The sequence below is a fragment of the Takifugu rubripes genome, chromosome 7 (genome assembly GCF_901000725.2).
Source record: "Takifugu rubripes chromosome 7, fTakRub1.2, whole genome shotgun sequence".
Taxonomy (NCBI): Eukaryota; Metazoa; Chordata; class Actinopteri; order Tetraodontiformes; family Tetraodontidae; genus Takifugu; species Takifugu rubripes.
In genome coordinates, this window is record NC_042291.1 from 8,637,570 (window position 1) to 8,659,364 (window position 21,795).

The 21,795-nt window shown below is 49.2% G+C and overlaps 1 protein-coding gene across 6 annotated transcripts in view; it reads left to right on the forward strand.

Moving 5' to 3' along the window:
- The window catches only part of znf516 (zinc finger protein 516), a 32,050-nt gene extending 21,254 nt beyond the window's left edge, over positions 1-10,796 (forward strand). For 4 of the 6 annotated variants that reach the window (XM_029838433.1, XM_029838435.1, XM_029838434.1 and 1 more), the window contains 3 exons: positions 1,267-2,529; positions 4,343-4,447; positions 8,186-10,796. In XM_029838433.1, the coding sequence (XP_029694293.1) occupies positions 1,267-2,529; positions 4,343-4,447; positions 8,186-8,355 (1,538 nt within the window). In that variant the 3' untranslated portion in view covers positions 8,356-10,796. Of the gene's footprint in view, positions 1-1,266; positions 2,530-4,342; positions 4,448-5,866; positions 5,938-8,185 lie in introns of all 6 variants that reach the window. The other 2 variants (XM_011605373.2, XM_029838437.1) reach the window with 2 other exon arrangements.
- The last annotated feature ends 10,999 nt before the right edge of the window (positions 10,797-21,795 follow it).

Genomic DNA, 21,795 nt, shown 5'->3' on the forward strand with positions numbered 1-21,795 from the left:
CCTGTCTCAGGAAACTCCCATCAACCCCCCAACTCGTGTGCAAATATGCTTTTTGCTCTCCTTTGTTTGTCTTTGCCATTGAAATCTTTTTCCGTTTACTATTCACCGGCAGGTTTTGTAGCAGGCTTCATGTAAATGTTTGATATGGGGTCATTCTTATTAACAGCTTATCAATCCAGATCCCAAAAGAGTCATCCACATTTTATACATAATTATTCGATTATTTAGGTCTTAATATTGCTCCTGTTTGTCTCTCACACAGGCTCTTCTGAGATAAGGACCTCTTTTATAAAATATGGTGGTTTCAACATACCAGTTTCAGTGCCAATAGCTTAAAGGTTTCTGCTCATCCTATCGTTCTGTTCCGTTCTTTTCATTCCTCGTGTCCTCCCTTCTTCCCACTGAGCCGAGCGGGCTGATGGATTGGTTATTTATAGAGTTACCTTCTGATCGAGAGGGATGCAGGCAGTGAGGAAAGACACTTAGAGGACATTCGAGCCCCTCGTGCCTCAGACATTTAATTCAAAAGTAGAAAACGGACTTAATTAAATTGATCTAGATGAAAAAAGGACCCTTGAAAATACCCTTTACCTCCACTTTACATCAACAATATTTCTCCTTTCAGCATTCCTGATTTATTTTTAGCTTTCTTGCTCATTTCTGACACTTTTACTCACACCCGCCACCCAGTGGAGACTCGGAGAACTACACATTGCACTACACCTTATATTTTATCTTAATTACAACCTAATAGTTATTAAGTAAATTAAAAGGAAGTAGTTTATTGACTGCATGTTTATTAAGCAGGGTCACCTATGTTTTAACTGATGGATACATCACCACCAACTATGATAGATAGATAGATAGATAGATAGATAGATAGATAGATAGATAGATAGATAGATAGATAGATAGATAGATAATTTTGATGTTACAGCACCATATGGTCAATATTAAAAACACACACTGTAAACTATTGCAGATATTATTTGTTCCTTTTTGATATTAACTGACCTTTTCGACCAGGGCTAAAATGTAACGTTGAATGTCAGTATTCCTCACAGTATTCCCGAATTCCTGAGTTGGCAGGAAGAGACCTGAGAATCCTGACCAACACTGCCCCCTCGTGGTGTTTTCTGCGAACTGCGTGCTGCACGTGTGCGGCCCAGGCAGATTTGTTGCGCTCTGACTCAGAACTCTGAGCAGAGAGTAAATGATCTTTTGGTCTGTCACTGATCTTTTGAATGCCATTTCTTTTCTCCACAGATGAGAAACCTTACATCTGCGGTCTCTGTGACTTTGTAACCACCGAATCCAAGACCTATTTGGCTCACGTCCGGATCTACCACCCGGCATCCCCTAAAACCAGACCCAGCCCGGTGGCAAGCCCCGACAGAAGCACTCCAGGCGGTTGTGCTAAGCTAAAGAGGCCTCTTCTTCAGGTGTCGTCCACTGCCTACCGCTCTGCTCAGTCCTCCACCCTTGACCCCACTTTGACCCCTGTGGATCTGTGTGTGCGGGGTGAGGGCTGCAGGGAGATACCCCTGGACAGGAAGAGCCTCCCAAGCCACAAGTGCTCCTTCTGCTCTCACTCCACCCGATATCCTGAGGTGCTGTGGATGCACAAGACTGTGGCTCATCGCATCAACAGCAGCAGCTCCAATCTTGCTCCAAAATGGGCAGTAAAAAACAACTCCAAATCCTCCAAGGACAATTCGTTAGCCTCCAAGAGACGCACTGGGCCCCCTCCAGTCCTGGAGGGAAAGGAGTGCTCCCCGCTGCCTTCTGTGATGCGAGCGCAACGTACCCGGCCCCCAACGCAGTCCAGCGAGGTTCTGAAGAAAAGCAAGCCGGCCAGCCACGCAGCTCAGCCATCCTCCTCCGCTCCATCCTCCTCTTTCTCAGGCTTCAGGGGATCATCGACCGCCTCAGGCAGCCAAGGTGGGAGAGCCCCCGCTCGACCGAGCAAGAGCAGAAGCAGCAGCAGCAGCAGCGGCGTCAGACACACGGAGGACCAGACTCAGCAGCCTCGCGTCAGATCCAAAGTGGATCCTTACCACCGCGCAGGCTCGGGCTCCTCTTCCAGCTCCTCGGAGAGGACCGCTGCTTCCTTCTCACGCTCCTCCACGCCGAGCCCCGGCTCCTCCACAACATCCCGGGTTACTGAGCGCTACCTGATGCCCCAGGAGGGCCTGGGCTTCATGCTGTCCAGCAAACACGGCCTCGCCGAGTACGGCAGAGCTCGGGGCTTCCTGCACCAGCCGCTGTCCAACTCCCACAACCAGGGCCGGCCGAACGGCCCGAGGCCCGGCGCCATCGGCCACAGCTCCGCGGCAGGGCACCCCCACGGGGCGTCCTCCTCTACTTCTTTGCTTTCAGAGCAGCGCGGAGACGTGAAGCAGGAGACAATCGCAGAGATGCCGGATGTGCCTACTGACATCCTGGGCTACCTCAAGAACTACAGCCCCCACGAGCTGGCTGCCCTCTACCACCGCTGGGGGGCCGCTAACGCAATGCTGGATCCCACAGGTAGGGGGCGTTAATCTGGCTGTGGGTCTGCGGGTCATGCCTCGCCTCCGTGTCCTCGCTGCCAGACGAGCCGTCGCAAACTGTTTAGGTCACAGCTCCGCCCCCAAAGACAGAGCGGCACAGATGCGCGCCGCGCTTTAGCAAAACGGCGCGGGGCGAGCAGAAAGCGTCAGAGAGAGATGGAATAATTACCCCCACCAGCTGCTTTGGAAGTGGTCGTTACAGACCACGCACGTTATTTGGCATTTTTCTTTTGTGTGTGTGTGTGTGTGTGTGTGTGTCTCTGAGGTCAAGTGGGGTTGTTTGGAGCCAGGGGTCAGAGACAACAGCCCCAGAGCGGACACATGACATCGCTGTCACCCGTCCAGGCACATAGCGTCACGATCTGCCTCAGCCCTTTGAGTCACAAACTATAAAGTGACCTTTCCTGAGCCACCTAGTCGCTCTCCCGTCCCCGCGAAGTGTGTGTGAGCGTGTGTGCGTGTCCGGCCGTGCTCTCCGCTCAGCTCTGTCTTGTCTTTCATGAGTGCGTCAGTGAGAAGGGCTGGCAGCGCAGAGTGGAGGTAGAGTATCTGGAGGCCAGCAGTTAGGCTGCCAGACAAGCTCTTCGTCACCCCCCCCCCCCCCCCACCCCCCCGTCCTCCTTGTCCCGTCCCTCCAACGTGCACGGATACACAAACGTAGAACCACCGGGTGCTGCTCAGGTGGACGGCAGCCTCGGTGCGTGATGTTGACGTGTCTGCCGGGGCTTTGTGTTGCCCCCCTACTCCCACAGGAAGTACCCCAAACCCTGGGGCGTGTTACCTGTCAGCAGCAGAGGTCACAGGTGTGTGTGTGTGCGCGCGTGTGTGTGTTTCAGTTTGGGTGAAATGGATTCGGCCATCTTTCCTTTAACCTCACGCAAGAATGGGATCCTTTCCATTACCGCACGGCTGATGGCGTCTTATTAAAAAGTGCTCTAAATTATAAAAATACAGCGTCCCCTCTTCTGCCCCTCAACACCTAATAGGTTTATGTTTAATGACCACGCTTCCACCCGCGCGCTGTGCATTCCATTTGCTTCATGACCCGGAACACTTGGGAATGTTTCCAATACCCGCTCATTATCATTTAGGAAATCTCATTAACGCTGTTAAAAATGGTGTGAATTTGATTTAAAAACCGCTCCCAACCTCTTCCGAGTGAGCGGGAGCCCCAGACGTGGATACAGGCGGCCGTATTGATCCGGATGCCGGAAAGTTAGGCTCTCCGCAACTCTAGAACCTCTGTGGCCGCCTGTGCGCTTGTTTATCGCGTGTGTAGTTGGTTGCGTCACTCTTGCCTCTCCTGGCACAAACGCAACTGCACACGCACACACACACACACACACACACCTGACATGTGACACACGGGCAGCGGAGCGGGCACATCACAGCCGGGGCGTTTTAATTGCCTGTAATTTATGCGTGGTGTGTGTGTGTGAGAGTGTGTGTGGAGTGTGTGTCTGGCTGTCAGCCTCTGAGATGATGCTGTGTGACAGCTGCAGTCCAGCCCCCGGAGCTAGCCGCTCATAATGACACATTAGACATACTAATGATGCCTGCGCGAGTCCGCCGCCACCTCCACGACTCTGGCCGGCTCCCACTGACCTTTACATCCCCGTCCAGCCTCGGCAAACGCTCTCCGGCGGGGGAAAAACGACTTCCCTGCACGTAAACTGGCACTAAAGATCGTCTTTTCCCAACATTCCGAGTTATTTTTGCTTCACCAGCCTCTCTTAAACATCAGAATCGACTCAACTGATGGCGTCTTGCTTTTTCTTGTGTGTCATCAGGGATGCTGAGGTCTCTCATGCGGCAGGGACAGTATTTTTGCCACGAGTGCGGGAAGAGTTTCAGCCAGCCCAGCCACCTGCGCACGCACATGAGATCCCACACAGGTGAAGGCCGCGCATCCACACATGCTAAGATAGCTCAGCCTTTGGAATTATCCCCCCCCCCCCCCCCCCCCCCACACACACACACACACACACACACAGGCTATTGAAGCCCAACAAGTAGGGACGTGTTGATCTGAATGTCAGCCATGTTTGAAAGCTAACAAATGCTAATGGTGCTTCCAAGAGCATCAAAACCGATGAATTCCATCGCCTCTAACCTGCAGAACAGTCCACCCCTCAAGCGTCTCTCTCTCTCTCTTTCACACACACACACACACACACACACTCCGTCGCCGCTCGCAGCCATCCGCTCACCTAGAAAGCAGTGACACAAAACACAGCGAATGTATGCGCACACATTCTCATTCCCGGCGATATTTCACCGGCCGACTCTCCATACGTCCGAGATAAATCAAAGCGGATGGTATTGTTCGGCCGAGCGTGGCAGCCGGCGCCGCGCGCCCCTCGCCGCCCTGGGCCGGACAGCTGTCTCTATTTTTTAAAGTGAAACATGATTTGCTCTGGATCCTGACCTGTGACAAATTGTATACATTATTAATTGCTTGTCAATTAGAGAAATGGCAGCGCGCATCCTAATGAGGCGACCCGGCGCCCGTCCGGCTTTACATTTGCATGCGGAAGGACGCGGCGGATCCAATAAGTTTAGCCGCACGCGGCGCTTCCCTTCACTCATTTCCCTCTCCCCACCGTGCCGCACCTTTCCTCCGCCCCGCTCTGCCCGCCGCCGTCTCCCGTTTCCTGCCTGTCCTCCTCCTTCCTTCCTCTCCTGCGCCGTCACGTCCATCAGCCGCGCCGGCCGTGATCGCAGCAGACACGCAGATAAGTAGCTTCTTTATGGAGAGTGTGAATGATATGTGGCGGCGCCAGTGATTCTAAGTGACAGAGGCCAAATGGTAAGTGATGCAGAGCTCAGCGTCTCCCCGAGCCACGTTGTAAACACACACACACACTCACGCTCACACACACACGCATCCATGCATGGATCTGTAAACACTCGCCGAGGCTGTAATTAATGTTGTCACCGATGGTTGTCTTTGGCGCGGGCGTGCACGCGCGGAAAAGGCCAGCCACCCCGAGGCCTCCATTAACATGCGTCATATTAAATCACCCGCTTCTCCCCGACCAGGTTCCTTCGCCATCGTCGCCGCCATCATCGCCATCATCATCACTGCCAGCTCCGCTCTATTAGCGAGGGCGCTGGTGGCAAACGCTGCCGCGGAGGCTGGTGGCAGGGGTGGGGGTGGGGGTGGGGGATCGGGTGGTGCTGGTCAGAACAGAATGCTTGTGTTGATGTATCTGGTAGCGCTTTTAACCAAATGCCCTCCTCCTCCTCCTCAACTTCCCTCCCCCCTCCTCCCCCCCACAACCCCCCCTCCCTCCCTCTTTCTTCCCTCACAGTTGGGTTTGATTTTAACGGACTCCACAGAAGTACTGACGCTCACCCCACTGCTTCTGAGGCTCCCAGACAAGTATGTGGCACCATGGCTAACCGACGGGCATCCCTCACCGCTTCTGCATGCTCCTCGTCATGATTGTCTTGCATCGGCATGTGCACGTGTGCGTGTGTGTGTGTTTGTGTGTGACAGTCCCGTCCCAGTGTTTGTTTGTTTTTTGTCATTTTTACATCACTGTAAACGTATGATAACGGAGTATTCGGATAATTGGAGTAATCAGATCCGACCCTGGTTTAAAAATGTATGGGATGTCTTTGGGAGTGAGCGCGCACGTGGTGGCGCAAGGCTCAAACTTCCTGTTGTCTTCAAAACACCCAGCGAAGGCCTCAGTCTTGGTGTTAGCCGCTGCTGTCCGTCTCTGTCCCCCCACGTTTGTTGTCTTTTGTCTCCCTCCCACGTGTTGAGTTCAGGTTCATGTGCACAGGTGAACGGCGCATCGGGGAGACATCTCGGGTTGGTCATCAGATTTGCCACAGTCGGATTATTGCCGATATCTGATAAATTGTGTTGAGTTATGCGGTTCAGACGATGGCTTGAATGATCTGTAATGTGGCCCTCGGAAATCACAAGAAACTGTTTCACACAAGAAATTAGCGTTTAAAGGTTTCCGTCTCAAAACTGTTTAATTATTCTTACGGAAGCGCTCATGGTTTATTGGAAGGTGCGGTTGTCAAAGGTGATCGTAACTTTCACGTAATACGACAGCTAAACTCGGGCCAAAATCTGGAAATGATTAATCCCAAAATGGTTTATGGTTTGTTAGATTAGCTTTATCACGGGGATCATTTTTTTTTGGTCCAGACCGGTCACATGTAGCACTTTTTGAATCCATCATTTAGACCGAAAAATGAAGCTCAAAGTTCATTTTACACAGTGAAGGATTTGTGTTCCTTTAAACGGCGTGTAAATCTTTCGGGTAGAGGGAGCTCAGGACTAGAGCGCCGCTCCTCCATCACCATAAATCACGCTCTCACTCACCCGCGCCGACTCAAGCTAGTCATGGCGCGATGACTGATTGGAGCGGCCCCGGCGGAGGGGTCCAATTAGATGTGGCGTTGACACTTCCTTGCCATGGCGATAACCTTTAGCGTAATGTAGCGCACTGGTTTCCACTGTGGCGCTCCCTCACGGGGGCGGTGTCACGGAGGTTCCCGCTTTCCTCTCACGCCTCGCCATTCCTCACCTTTCCTGATGAATTACACCTTTTCTTGTTTTTAGCTCCCTCTCTCTCCTCCACACACCTCCGTTTCCCTCTGTTGTGGTTATGATGATGTATGATAACAGCTATATTTCCTCATTTCTTCATTGGGGAGAGGTGTGGGGGAGGGGCGCAGGGGGCCATTTGTTTTCCCGCTTTGATATGCTTCCATTTATCAAAATGATAATTAGGTGCAATTAAATGGCAATCTCATTTGTTTTGTTCAGGTGTGTGTTGCTCATTCTTCTATTACTTTTTCCTAATACATTTTTTTTTTTGCCGCGTTGCCTGTACCATTGTAGGCCAGTCTAATTAGAAGGAGTAAAGGTGTGTGTGTGTGTGTGTGTGTGTGTGTGGGAGGAAAAGGTTGGCTCTTTGTGATGAAGAGAAACGCACAAAGACAAAAGTAGGACTTCACCAGATGGCAGTGAATTGATAGGAAAAGTTGGAATAAAGGCAGATGTAACTTTAGGGGGAGGGGCTAATTTGGTTGGCAGGTGACTGATGTAAACAGGCAGGTCTGGATACTTTTTACAGTCCACATACAAAAATATCAAGGTCAGGAATGAGCAATTATGGTTGCTAAATATGGAACAGTTCACATTAGGAGCTTTTATTTGTAGGGATGTGAAATAATCTGGGTGGTTTGCATTTCCACTGCCCTTCAACATTCCACATGTAAGTGTTTTTTCCGGAATCCTGGCTCTTCTTCCATAGACACGTGTCCCGTATCCATCATCTCCTCCTCCTTTACCCAGTCAGCCGTCAGCAGCAGGGTCCTAACCATACGAGCCCGGTCCTGCTCAAGGTTTCTTCTTGTTAAAAAGGAGGTTTTGTTGCAGCTCCAGGGAACGTTTGGGGTTTTGAGTAGCTTTGTTCTTGTATTAAGATAGTTTTTGTCTGGCCACCTTTCTTTGCAGAGTCCTGTCTGTGGTTTTATTCGTTTGTCTCGTTAAATCCCCCCCAGAACATCCCTTCCTGTCCCGATCCTGTGCGTGATGTCCGCTCTCGGCCCCCTGGTGGCCCCTGTGAGCTAATCCCTTGTTTTGTGTATGTGTTCCTCAGGGGAGAGGCCGTTCTGCTGCCAGTTCTGCCCATACCGAGCCTCTCAGAAAGGGAACCTAAAGACGCACGTGCAGAGCGTCCACCACATGCCTTTTGACAACAGCCAGTACCCTGACACCAGAAGCTCCTCGCTGAGCCAGGAGGAGCCGCTGACTCCCCAACAGCTATAGACTGGATAGACCTGGATCTGGACTAAACAATCATTACCATCATAAAAACGTCATTATTCAGCCACTTCCTGCTCGCCTCAGACACTTTAGGAAGATTTTTAGGAAGCTGGTTAAACCTGTGTGAGGCCTTTGTTAGAACCACAATAGGGCTGCAACAGAGAAGACAGGAACTCTGAGGAGCCGCACTTGCATGATTTGACTCTCTTGGCCTTCTTCAGCATGGACCCTTCTGCAGAACCCACGCAGACGCTGTGCTGTTTTAATCACCTCCCGGGATTCATAGCGCTCAAGTTTTAACAGGAGCCATTTTGGGACGACCCGCCGCCGATGCTCGGCGAGCGGCGGCGCTGTTACCAACGAGCGGCGCCGCTCCCTTTCTCTTCTGTGGAAGAGTCCACGCGTTCCTCAGGACACCAGACGAGACGATGCTCTGCAATTCGTCAACTGACACTTTGCGGGTTGAATCCGTCCGGGTGCCGAGGCGAAGACTTCCATCTGCCTCCGGCCCCGACCGAGAGAACGGTGACCGCTCTGCTGCCGTACAGCCGGTGATTAGAACCAGGGTGAGGGAGGGAAGGAGGGAGAACGCTAATGGGGGTGTCTGCTTTAGTGCTCATTAAAAAGAGTGCACTTTTTTAATAGCCGATATAAACGAGCGCGCCGTTTTATGGCCATTCAATTATTGTCCATTTAGGAGGAAGGGACCAGGGGAAGGCAGTTTTCCTCCATAACTCCTCCACATTAGAGTGTGTTTCCTACAGTTTGACTGAGAAAGACGGCAAAAGAGTGGGAACAATAAGAAGACACTAGAACCAGCCCAGAGGTGCACTGCAACAAAAGAGTATCCCACTGTTTTGATACTGCTATAATACTCTTAATGAAATATGTGAACGGTACCAAACTCAGCCCAGCCAGGAACACAGAAGTATCATGTGGAGGATCAGAAGGTAGTTACACTGATATGTAGATAGAACTTTGTTTTCAAACGCATGGAACTTTAACATTATACAAATTGAAGGTCCAGGCCAGGCAAGTTGTCCCTCCTTTCCCTTTCCAAGCTAAGCTAAGCTATATCGATGTTGTCGTTAGCCTGTGACAACCCCGGACAGTAACGGCCGCCCCCCTCAGCACAGATCCACGTGGGAATGTGCGTTTCTGCCTGTGGAAGTGGGTTCTCTTCTGATCTCCGTACCGTATTGGAGGTCAGGCGTTCCTGCTAAACGCTTTGTGTAATGCTGATATTTATAGTTTCACAGGCTGGTGCGAAGCAGAGACTGTTACTCGTTCCCTTTGCCGTTTCTCGTGTGTCTTCTTGTTGATCGGCACTAGAAACAAAAGTCACTCTGAGGAACAGGAAGCTCGCGGATGGCGGGACTAGAAGAGGAAGAGGAGAATCCTCCCGATCAGTTAAGGATTGCAGAGCATTGGGAGCACTGTGTTTTCGTGGGGTTTTGAGCAATGCATACATAGATTAATGCCTAAAAAATACACCCAGGTGTAAACCGAAGGTGTGGTTAGTGAAAATACTTGAAACGGATCCTCTAGCCTTTGAGGTAGTGTAGTACTAATACCAATGTTGTACAGAATTCCCTTTAAGATGAACTTTCTCCGAAGTGTGACTTAGAAACCTATGAAGCAGGAGTGCGTGCGTGTGTGTGTGCGCGTGTGTGTGTGTGTAATATAAAGTGTACGTGTATAATCTTACCAAACCCTCATATACAGCAGTAGAAACCAAATGGCGTCACTAGTGCACTTAGACTAGGTTACCGCTTTAAACATTCCTCCCAGCGTTCTAACTAAGGTTCCTTTCAGAATGTCTTTTTTTTAATGGTGTCGCTAACATGCTTCGTTTCTGGTTTAGAGGCTTTTGATTAGACTAATCACATAGATTTGAATAAGAAATGATTTGTCCTGTAACAGCTGCGGCTTCTTGGCGACGTTGACAGCGCTATTTCAGAAGAAAGCTCAAAAGACGGGAGAGTGTTTTTGTCTCTTTGCTCAACTGTAGGATGTCTTCAGCAGCTAGCCGGGAGCGGCTGCCCTCCCCGAGGGGTCGGCACGTGCTCTTCTTCTGTCCTTTGTTTTGTTTTTATTCTTCTTAAGTTGTTTGTGTCCGTTTTTCCTTGGTTATGAGCTTCGTGATTAATTTACCTTAGAAGACATTGTTATTCGGAAAGTGTTTGGTTGATATCTGTATTTATTATCACTTCAAAAAGGATGAGAGGACAGAGGCAGACAGGCGTGTTTGTTTCATTTGATTTTTCTGGGTTGTGTTTTGTTGTTGGTTTTTTTTTTTATATATATACTTGTGTAGTTTTCATGCCAGCAAGCCGATGTGAAAGCTCTACCTCGTCTGAGCCGTTCTCAGTTCTGTTACACTTTTGTACATCATTTCAAAAAGATGTAGTGTCATGTCCACAATAAAGACACACAAAATGGCACCTGTTGGCGGCGTTTCATGTGATTCTGCCTTGTTTTGTTTTCAATCCGTTACAATGGTTGAATGCGTCTATATATATAAAAAATGATCATTCCTTTTCCTCACAAAGAGCGGTGACAGCCACAGCGAGCGCTTTATCTCAACCGAGGAAATAAAAAGGACTCCAAAAATATTTGGACAAAAACAAAGGCCTCATTTAGCCGGCGCGGCCACGTTGAATTGAAATAAGGTGACTAAAGTGCAGCCTTTCAGGTTTAATTTAAGAGGTGTCACTAAAATTTGGTAATAATTTACAGTCCAGGAGTTACAGTAGGAGCACCTGCAGGACAAACTACCGTCACCATGGTTTCAGGACTTGGAAGAGCCTCATCCTAAGGTTACTGTCACAGGAACTGTACCCTGGTCCATTTACGAACGGCGCCCTAAACTTTCTTGTCTCTGTGTTCGACCTTGTATTTAGCGGTGACGATCCATTCAACCATGGCCGCTTTGAGCCTCTTGTCTGTTGTTTTGAGCCGATCCTCTCTGCACAATTGGTTAGATTCTCCACGCGGAGACTTTAAATATCAATCCAGGCTGCCAGAAAGCAAAAAAAAACCCCGATCCGCTTGATATCATTAAAGCCAGGAACCTAGCAACCGAACAGCCTCGTCCACCTCCCTGAGCAGAGGACGGCGTTGATGATTCATGGAGACGAGGTCGGACCTGCTCCACCCTGCAACCGGCTCTCTTTCATATCCTGTGACGTGTTTGATGGATGGCAACTTTGAAGCGCGCCGCGGCCCGCCGGCACCTTGATGTCCACGTGTGGCCGCCCGGTTGAAGCCAAGCTGCCAGGCGACGGCGGCGAGAAAACACTCGCTCTTCAATCGCGAGGGGACCACCCGGGGATTCCGCCGCTACTTTGCCAGTCCCTTTCATGTTCGGTGGCTACGTGCACCATCTGTCTGTCGACCTGAGCGACGGCTGAATGACAGGTTCCCTCTGAGAACATGGCACATGACGCTAATGCCAGGCGGGCCTGCGGGCTGAGGAGACGCCGCAGCTGCCCGTCACTCTTCCCAACCTCATCAGTCACCGCCGACGCAGGCGTGATGGCCCTGAGCTCCCTGGAAAAACCTGTTTGCTGACATCTCTTCCTTCTGTCACACAGCAAAGGGAAGCTGACAGAGTGACTGACGGCGATGGAAAATACGCCGAACGTCAGGCTGACTGACACTTGATGGATGGGTGAGCTGAAGAATCGGCTTTTATTTAAAAAATACGTATAAAGATCTCACATCTCGGCGCGGCGGGAGGAAGCAATTGTTCGTGCTGCCGATTCAACCTCCCACCTTTTCAACACGGGAAAAGGGAGGTTTTGGACGACCGTTTTAATCACCGCGATGAGATTTTTCCCTTCCAATCATCAATCAACAAAGGCGCGGAAGACAACAGTCGTAGTTACACAAATAAAGTAGCAGTATGCTCAAAAGAGAAACACTTATCACTGTTTGACAGTGGAAGCTGAGGTCTCCGTGTGTGACTCGCAGCTTCAGGTAACCAAACCTGACAGGCGGAGAGGAGGAAATAAATCAGGCGGCAATTAAACCTCTAGATCTTCCCCTTTGGTGCTTTAATACGCTCTCAATTTGTGATACCACAAAAAATGTGCAGTGTTTTCCTGATCAGTGTTTTCCTTCACCTGTCATGTTGTTAGCTTGTTTGTTAGCAAGTGCAAAAGGCCACATCTGAATTTCTTCACAAATCAAAGCCCCCCCTCCTCACAAAAATAGCGCGCAGCTGATGTTTGCATCCAAACTCGTCAAACAATGACACGTAATCACCCGCAATCATGCAATAACTAGCCTTCTAGCATCAGGGGCTTTTCAATAATGTAAACATACATATGGAACACCCATGAAAATTTTATGAGCGTGCATCAGCTCTGTGGGGTTATGCTACTTTATTGTGACATTACATCAAAACTAGCAAATTGCAGTAACACGTGACTCCCATCAGAAGTGCCTTTAAATTAAATTTAAATTTATTAAAGAAATGCCTTGAAAAAAAAATATATATTTCATTTCCCCCCCTTTTACTTGTTTTGATCTGCAGGCCAGTAGGAGCTCCTGTTACAGCGCCCCCTGTTCCTCTGTGCAAACCCTCCCGCTGCTGCTCTGGAGTCAGAGGGCGTGATCTGTGTCTGCCACCAGGGAGCACTATCCCTCTCTAATGGCCGCTAAACGGCCAATCGCAGGAGGACGGGGGCCACATCACAGACTCAACAGCCGAAGTGCATGCGCGATGGCGGCGTGGGCGGAGGAAGGGGGCAAATGCGCACAAAAACGAGCGGCGCTACGCATCAGCGCTGCAGCCTTGACTACGGTTACCACCGGAGAGTCTCACTCCTCCGCATTTCCCAGGCAAAAGGCCAAACGCATTTACAACCCTTCAAGTGTCTGCGACACAAGAACGCCCTCTCCACTGTGAAATATGTAAATATTGCACTAATCAAAGGGTTGTGGAATTGCAAAATGCCACGGAAAGGTTATGACCCGGAGCCTGTGCTAATAGGGGAGTGTGAGTGTGTGTGTGTGTGTGTGTGTTGGTAACGGAGTGACAGCTACCACAGGCGTTTCTGCTGCCTGAGGAGGACCTTCACATGCTGACCTCCGCCTCCTGCACTCCAACGCTCTGACAGTAATGAATAGGAAGGGCCTGTTTATGCATATCAAATGTTATTTACTCTGGCGGAGTCGACTGCGGCCACAGAAGGGAGGAAGAGAGAGCAGCAAAAACCATGAAAAAAAAAAAGAAAACCAAACAAACCCCAAACACACACACACAGGATATACCCAAAGACCGTGGGCTGCCATTAGAACAATGTGGACAAGTATGCAGAGGGCCTCCGCGGAGCACCGAGGTTAATCTGTCCATCGCAGTGAATTACACCACATTGTTTGTGCGGCCGATTCGCTTTTAAAATGCCGACGTGACGTCTTTTCCAGGAACGCTGCGCCTGACTGATACAGAGCACCTATTTGACAATGAAAGACCCAGCCGGCCGTCCGTCCATCTCCACCTCATGCACTGACCAGAATCACGGAGATGTTGAGGCACGTTCGTGTCCCGGCCCACAGGATTAATCCCCTTCCGTGCTGACGTGATTGGTCTTAAATAGCGCAAACCTCTAAAACCAGAGGGGAAAAAGCCTGAGCGGAATTATTCAAGGCAACGACGTCCCGGCGACGAGCTCGTGAAAACAACCTTGAGCGGGAACAATGAAGAATGAACCGCCAGAAAACGTTTGTGTTTTTTTTTTTTTTCTGGGGAGCCCGCTTGTCATCATCATCATCATCATCATCGTCACCATCATCATCATCGCCATCGCTTGCTTCCCATCAGCCTCCTGTTAGAATTATGTGGGATCTTAAGCATGTAAATGAGAACCTATCCTTGCACCAATCCCAGGACGGACCGTGACATTTAACATCCCCGTCGCTAATTTGTGCTTAATAGCTAAAGAGTGATTAGAATTAACATTAATGACATTTCATACGTCTGCCTTTGTACATTCATTACCTCGCAGTCTGAGACTTAACCGGCTAAAGCTGGTGGCGGCTTACGTCTCACATCGCACTCTTGGCAGGAATCTTTCAGTCCGTCTGTTTCTTTTCAAATTGCACTTTTTTTTTTCCGGCTCCAAGAAGACAACAAGAAAGAGAACTAAGAGATGGGGGGGTGAAGCCTTTAATTCAGGAATCTGTTCTATCGGTCAACAATTGACGCCAGATTAAGGAAAATGGTCGTCCAGCTCAACCCCCCCCACCACCACGGTTTGAACAAATGCAGTCCGATACCCTTCATCTCCTCTTTCATTCAGCGGCTACAGTCACCGTACTTCTCCGGCAAAGCCGACTCACAGAGGATAAGATTCTCAGCGGACATGTTGGCGTTCCATTATCATCTCTCCGCTCAGATCTGTACACGGTGGAGATTAGAGCGCAAGAAACGACAGTCGGCTGGCTTCAACCCACAACCCCCCCCCTCAGTAATTACCGACGGCCCTCAGCCTCGTTCAAGGGCAGTTTAGGCCCTGTGTGCTTCCGCGGATAGGTCAACAGTTCTGATAAAAACAAAGAAAATAAGAAAATATCTGAAAGAGGCTGAACGCATCCTCGCCACACACCACCCCGAGGTCGTGTTTATGAAACGATACACAAGCTCATGAATGAATGATGAAGGCGTATGAAACTCGGTTTCCAACAAAATCTGGAAATTAGCTGCACCAACGAGGGGCAGATCGGAAAAGTCAGAGCTGGGATGGAAACAGGAAGTGAGGAAGGGACGTTGGAGGTCTTTTTAGCAGCTTGTAAAACTTTAAAAGAGCAACTGATGTTTGCTATGTTTGTGGACAACAGAAAGCAGCAGAAATCAGGATTTCTTCCAGATTCATCTCATGTTTTTTGTGTAATTGTGCAGATGGAGCTAAGAGGTGGCAGTAAAAAGGGAAATGGCGAGGGCTGGGGAGGACAAACCCCAGTGGAGGGGCGGGGGTTAAAACGGCTAAAAGTCTTGAGGGTGATCATGGGTAATGGCAGCGAGCTGCCCGTTGACGGACAGGCCAATCTTCAGCCGGTGTCAGTGTCGGGCTCTGCCGGCGTCCCGGGCCACCGGCGCCACCGCACCATTAAATGCATATTGGCGAAGTGTCGGTGCCGATGCCATTAGGCAGCATATTTAAGCCCCCCTGTAATTTTCTCCTCGTTATTGGCAGCTCGGACGGGTCGAGTGTTCGAATCCTGGTTCAACCTTAATGGATGACCGGCGGGGTGAGTTATCACTCTTATTCGACATGTCTACACACACACACACACACATGCGCGCGCGCGCGCACACACACACACACGCAGGTTTTACTGCATTCAAAGCACACCAGACAATCTATCGTCTAATGCAGGCCTCGCTGTAACCTTGGGACAAAACCTTCAATCTTGAGTTAAATAAGCTATATTTCAGCAAAGCTTCAGCACAGATTAGAAAAGAGGAGAATATTGTCCCCACCCATGCAAAATACGCCCCGAGTGAAACATAGACGATTTTTAATTCATGAGCCGAAAAGACGTGTCAAGGAATTGTTTACCTTATCTTCGCATCTTTTATGCTAAACAGTTCTTTGAAGCAAATCCAGAATTTGCATCTCAATCCCAGTCGTTTTATAATTTGGGGGCTTTACAGAACGCTGGCTGTTAAAGCGGTCAGGTCAGGTACCGAGTCCATACGCTTAGGCTGCATTTTGATGAAAGGAAACAGGGGTTGTGACTCAGGAGGCCGTTGCTAACAGATAGCCTGGCAAGTGAACATTTTGGTGAACTGACACTCTTTTAGGGGGCAGCTATTAACAGAGACCAACGCTGGGGATTGAATTATGATTTAATCAATTATTGTTCAAGTCGTCATTCCAATTTTGAGTGGGACATGAACGTGGTAAGGAGATATTTTTAAAACTTGACCCAACAGACACATTAAACCTGCTAGAATTTTCATGAGCTAACAAAGTGAAGTTGTTTGCGACTCTTATGGGATTTGCATCCCTTGAATGTCTTGTTCCCGTTTCAAATCTGCTTCTTTTCAGTTCTCAGTGACATTGCCCGTGATCCACCGGGGAAATCTTCATCAGACCGAAGGACGAGCGTTCACGTCAAACGCACGTGAGCGACCGCAAACGTTAAAATACGTACAGAAGTCATTTATATGTTGTCTTTGATGACCGAAGTTTTCACCCTAGAAATGCAAAGCAGTCCCAACAGGAGTCAGTCAGGAAGTGAGAGGGGGGGTCTTTGCTGCTTAATGTATTCTTCTGCCGCCCAGAGGCCTGCATGTCTTTACCACACACACATACACACGCACACACATACAAACACACGCATGCACGCGCGCGCGCGCACACACACACACACGTCTGTCGGCAGTCAGGCTCTGAAGCAACACTGCTAATGGGGCTGTTTTTAATGAGCCAGAGAGATGAGAGTGACCCTTGGAAGGTGAAAATCTCTCTCACTCTGTGTTTTTTTGTGCACACACACACACATACACACACATACACGAGTTAAGTTGGTTCTATACCCAGTTGTCATATTTATCTCAGCCATTATCACTTTCAGCCAATCGTCTGATCAGGAAGGGGCTCATGAGGCATAAAAAGGCATGCACGTCTGTGTGTGTGTGTGTGTGTGTGTGTGTGTGTGTGTGAGTGTGTGTGTGTGTGCCTGCGTAAATTGCAAAGGTTCGGGGATGAAAGGGAGGAAACCCTGCAGCAGCAGCCCTCCGCATGGCTGCAGGAGATCTGATGATTTCCTCAAGTTTCGCTTTAAGTTGCAAGTATCCGTCCCCTGACGGGCAGCTCGCTTCATCTCACTGATTTTATGTTCTTTCCCTCCATGCAAAGGGAAGGGGGGGGGGGGGGGGGGGTAGAAAAAAGAAAGTCAGAGGAGGCACTTCTGAATGCAGCCAAAAGATGGCACACTATGAATGGTGGGAGAGGGAGCAGAGGAGAGCGGCAGCAGTAGCGATGGTGTCTGTGTTTAACCTAGAACCTGGAGAGCGTCTGTGTTTCCTCTGCTGGGATTCTTGTGCTTTTCTAGGATTTGTACAAGAGGAAGGAGAGAAGGAGGGAGTAGGAGCGGTAGGCAGGTGAACGGATGTCACGCTGCTGCTCATGTCGCTCAGCAAGAGCCTACCGCGGCTGCTTTCCACGCTAAAATGAGCCTGAGGATATATGGCTGTGACATTTTGTCTAAGAGCGGCCCGGTTCATCTTGTCTACAGGACAAGAATCTGAGAATGTGGATAAAAATAACCCATCCTGATCATCTGTGGGTGATGTTCAGGCTGAAAATAAATGTGCTAATCACCAGGTAAGCAGGGTAATAATTTGGGTTTCTGGAACAAATGAGAGCAGATATAGTTGTGTGTCATTTTTAAGCAAATTTGTCACGAATATGCCTGATTAATCCCACTGAAAAACGTCTTTTATTTTAATTATTCTTGGCTGTACTGTAAAACTAAATCTGTCGTTTCCATGCAACAATTTATGTGGAGAATGCTGACTAAATTGAGACGGTTTGAAAATCAAAAATCATGTATTTCTTTATTTAACTTCTTCAACCGATTACCACCTCAGCACTCCAAGTAAAAATAAGTCTGCCTCTGCAGGTCTTTAACTGCAAACACTCAAAATCCTCACATTGGACATGGACACACACTCACAAACACGCACGCTCACACACACAAGCTCGAGACCACTGAAAATCAATGTGACAGGTTTCAGTCGTCCCGTAGTGTACACATCCCCTCTCTGAGTCTTTCCTGACATCTGCTCGATTACCTCCTACAGCCACAAGCTCTCACACACACGCACACACACACCCACCCACACACACACACACACACACACACACACACACACACGCACACACACCCTCCCCACGGCCGCTCTAAGCCCCTCTGAGCCATATGAAATGTAGTCGGTGCATTAGAAACCAGATACTGCTGGCTGTGTCACATTGCGTTTGCCGCCACCCATCAGGAGCCGGGTCGCTTTGACTGCCAGACGTTATGACAGCGTCAGTCATTCTCCAGCCCAGCAGCAGGCTGCGGGGAAGAGGAAAAGAGGTGGGGGAGGGGCGACGGGGCTGAGCACGACCACTGGTTCAGGTTGAGTAGAAGTTAAAGAGGATGCGGGCGGATGCAAATGGATGCCTGGGTTCACGTGCAAAGACTCCTTGTGGCATTTTCTAGACAATAAACCCTTTAAAGGCTCTCAAACTTCGTGCATATGCGTGAACACGTGTTAGAGATTTTTATTTTCAGACTGAGCCTGGAAAGGGCGCGTTACGTCACCGTCCACGACGCACGCATGATGGTCAAGGACACGTAAACACAGGTGCACACGCTTAAACAACCCACCCACACACACACACGCACGCAGAGAGGTTTGGTCGACCCATCAGGCAGTGCCGTGGGCTCCCATGTGGCCCACAGACGTTTCCAGACAGCAGGCTGGGAGGACCGGACAGCATCATCGTGCCCTCACCTCATCTTCCTCACACGCACCCCCCCCTTCCCCTGCCTTACCTCCAACCTGCCGGACAGCAACCCTCAGAAGAGCCTGGCAGGATGAGAGGTGATGGACGGGCCGTCTCCCGTGTGAACCATCGCCCTCTCTGCCGGACGTCATGGACAGACAGCTCGCTGTGACATAAAGCAGCAGCAGGAGGGAAGCAGAGTGCCTGAGGTGTCTGTGTGTTTTGCTGATTTCTTTTTTTTTTTCCTCCGCGGCAGTTCCTGTGAAGTCTTCACTTTGTGGTTTAATGTTTCGATCAATAGGCGTCCGCGCTCCGTTCTGTGCTCCGCCGCTGCTCTTTTAACACTTCTGAGTTTCTCCCCCCTTTTTTAATGTGAAATGTGAGACAAATAAACTCCCCACGCTTGGATTTTTCCAACAAATGTCTTCATAATGGCTCAGATTTGATTCTCTGGGTTACAACAGCAGCTGATAATTTACAGTCACGGGTGGAAGAAGTGCCACTTTAGTAAAAAATTCTAATGCAAATATGTGAAAGTGCTCCATCGTAAGTGCCGCAAAATGCATAACGAGTGGCCGCGTGGTGGAGAACCTAGTGCAGAGGCCCATCGTGGCTCTCACCAACGCAGCACCTCAGTTTCATTCTCTAAAGAATGTGTCAACTGGAATGAAACAGGAACTATTAAATAAACAACACAAACATTGAAAAACATAGTTCATAGGTGAGTATAAACTATGTATCTATAGATCTCCAGACAAGTAGAGGAGTACATGTTACACCCATGATCCCGGAACAGGTTAAACATAAATGTGCATCCACTCAAAATGGCAGGTTTATGCAAAAATACTAGCACAGCTGGCTAAGCTGAATAGTTATTTACTGAGAAAAATCAAGAAATAAACAAAACACGGTAGGTTTCAGGCATCCGTGGACTTTAGGTCACACTGGAAATGGAAACAACAGAACCTTTTAGCCTGCTGCAAGCAGCCCTGTCCATCCCCCTCACATCTGATCTCTGCAGAACTGCCTCAAAAATCATGAATGATTAATAAACAGGCCGATTAAAAGTGCTGCACACATTTCACAAAAGGTTCATTTTGGAAAATACAATCTCTTTTTTCTTAATAATGCCCATTAATCAAGCGAGGATGTCACTTTCCACAAGGTTAATGAAACACTGCTAATGCCCGGCTAATCTATCTGCAGTCAGGGAGCCGGCTGGAACAGTTAATGCTGAGCTCCCCCCCCCCCCCCTCGACACTATTTTCTCCCCGTGTGATTGATGGACGCAGGACAGGGAATGTCCATTATTTTAAAGCAGAACACAGAGGCAGAATGCGGGGTCAGCTGTGGGCCCGGCTCAGAAAGCCTTACCTGTCCAAATGCCTAATGAACCACTGACAAGACGTATGGGGACACTTTGGGGGGGAGTTTAAGTATGACATAACAACTTGATAATGGATTTATTGTGGATCTCTGGATCATTCATCCACAATTAAGCCTAATGTCTGCGGCCTTCTTCAGCCAGAGACCTCGGCAGCTGTTATCCGAGCCGACTTTCATTTTCCCGCTGTCAGGACGACCTATTAAGCGGCGCGTTATTATTGTTTTTGCGCGTCTGTGCGTAAGCGCGGCATTAAGAGAAACTGTTTTATTATAATGTGAGTGTCTGGTGCCAGCTGAGCTGAGCTGCAAGCTGTTTGGAGAAGCGGATGACTGTTTGATTGTGTGATGACAATGTGAGGCTCGCATCTCGCTTCCTTTCGTCTGCGTCTCTGAAGAACGCTGACATTAAATGTTTGATGTTGGCATGCACGACTGATGTACAAATAAAAACCTCACCGCCGAGACATGTTTTCCCTTTTTTCCCCTGCAGTTTGACAATGCATTTGTTGTTTCTGCTGTTTCCAGATCCGATTCAAGTTTACCCCCCCTTCCTTTTTTTTAAAAAAAAGTTTCGATCGTCTTATCTGTTGTTTTTATTTCCTCTTGAACCACAGAGTCGCCAGAATTGAGCTGTGGAACAAGAAAAACAGAAAAGAAATGCGAGGTAAAGGATTAATGCTTGGTGGTGTGTGCGTAGCATGATGCTATAAGGGTGGTGAAGGAGAGGCAGGTCAATATGAGTCCTAATAAAACGTGAGTTCATTTCGCCCCGGCCACGCAGCGCTCCATATACAAGTCAAATCGGCTTTTTGCCTCCCAAAGCCGTGTGATTTATGACCCGGTTCCATTGACCAGACCAGCTAGTTTTCATTTTTGTTAAATCACGCGGCCTCTTAAATGAAACTATTGATTTAAAGTCAGCTTACTGGGGATTTAATTTGTATTTGGAAAATTAAAGCAGGTAACGCTTGATAATTTCACACTACGCTGGAGTGGAACCCGTTATCCTGAACCCTGTGTCCCCACCCGTCCAACGCCATCTATTCTCCTGCTCATTTCTCCCTCCATCTGGCTTCACTGGCCAGTTTGTGTGGCCATTAATGAATTTTGGACTGGAACAGGAGGGATTTATAGCCCCGGGACTTCAGCCTAGACTGTCTTTCCTGTGAGGACCTTGACTCCACTCAACTTTCCGCTGGTCAGTGCCGCTCGCGTAGCTGTCAAGACACCCCCGCCGGGATAATTTGTGGGATGGTGTAGCAGGTTAACTCATCCTTTTCATCTGTGCATCAAACAGCGGCTTCCGCATCACCTCGTGTGTTTGTTCGTTGGTTTTGTCACCGCTGTTCTACTTTCGCTGAAACTTGGGGAAACGATACATCGCAGACAGGAGAGCGGTAAAAACATCACCCCACGCTGACGACATTCCGCTGTTTCTGCAAATGTCACAGCAGCCAAAGCTTATCTGCTGGGGTCTCCGTCAAGTGCGGTTCCTGAGACACCCCATCCCCCACCTCAACCCCACTCCCCCTTCCTGGCCCCATTT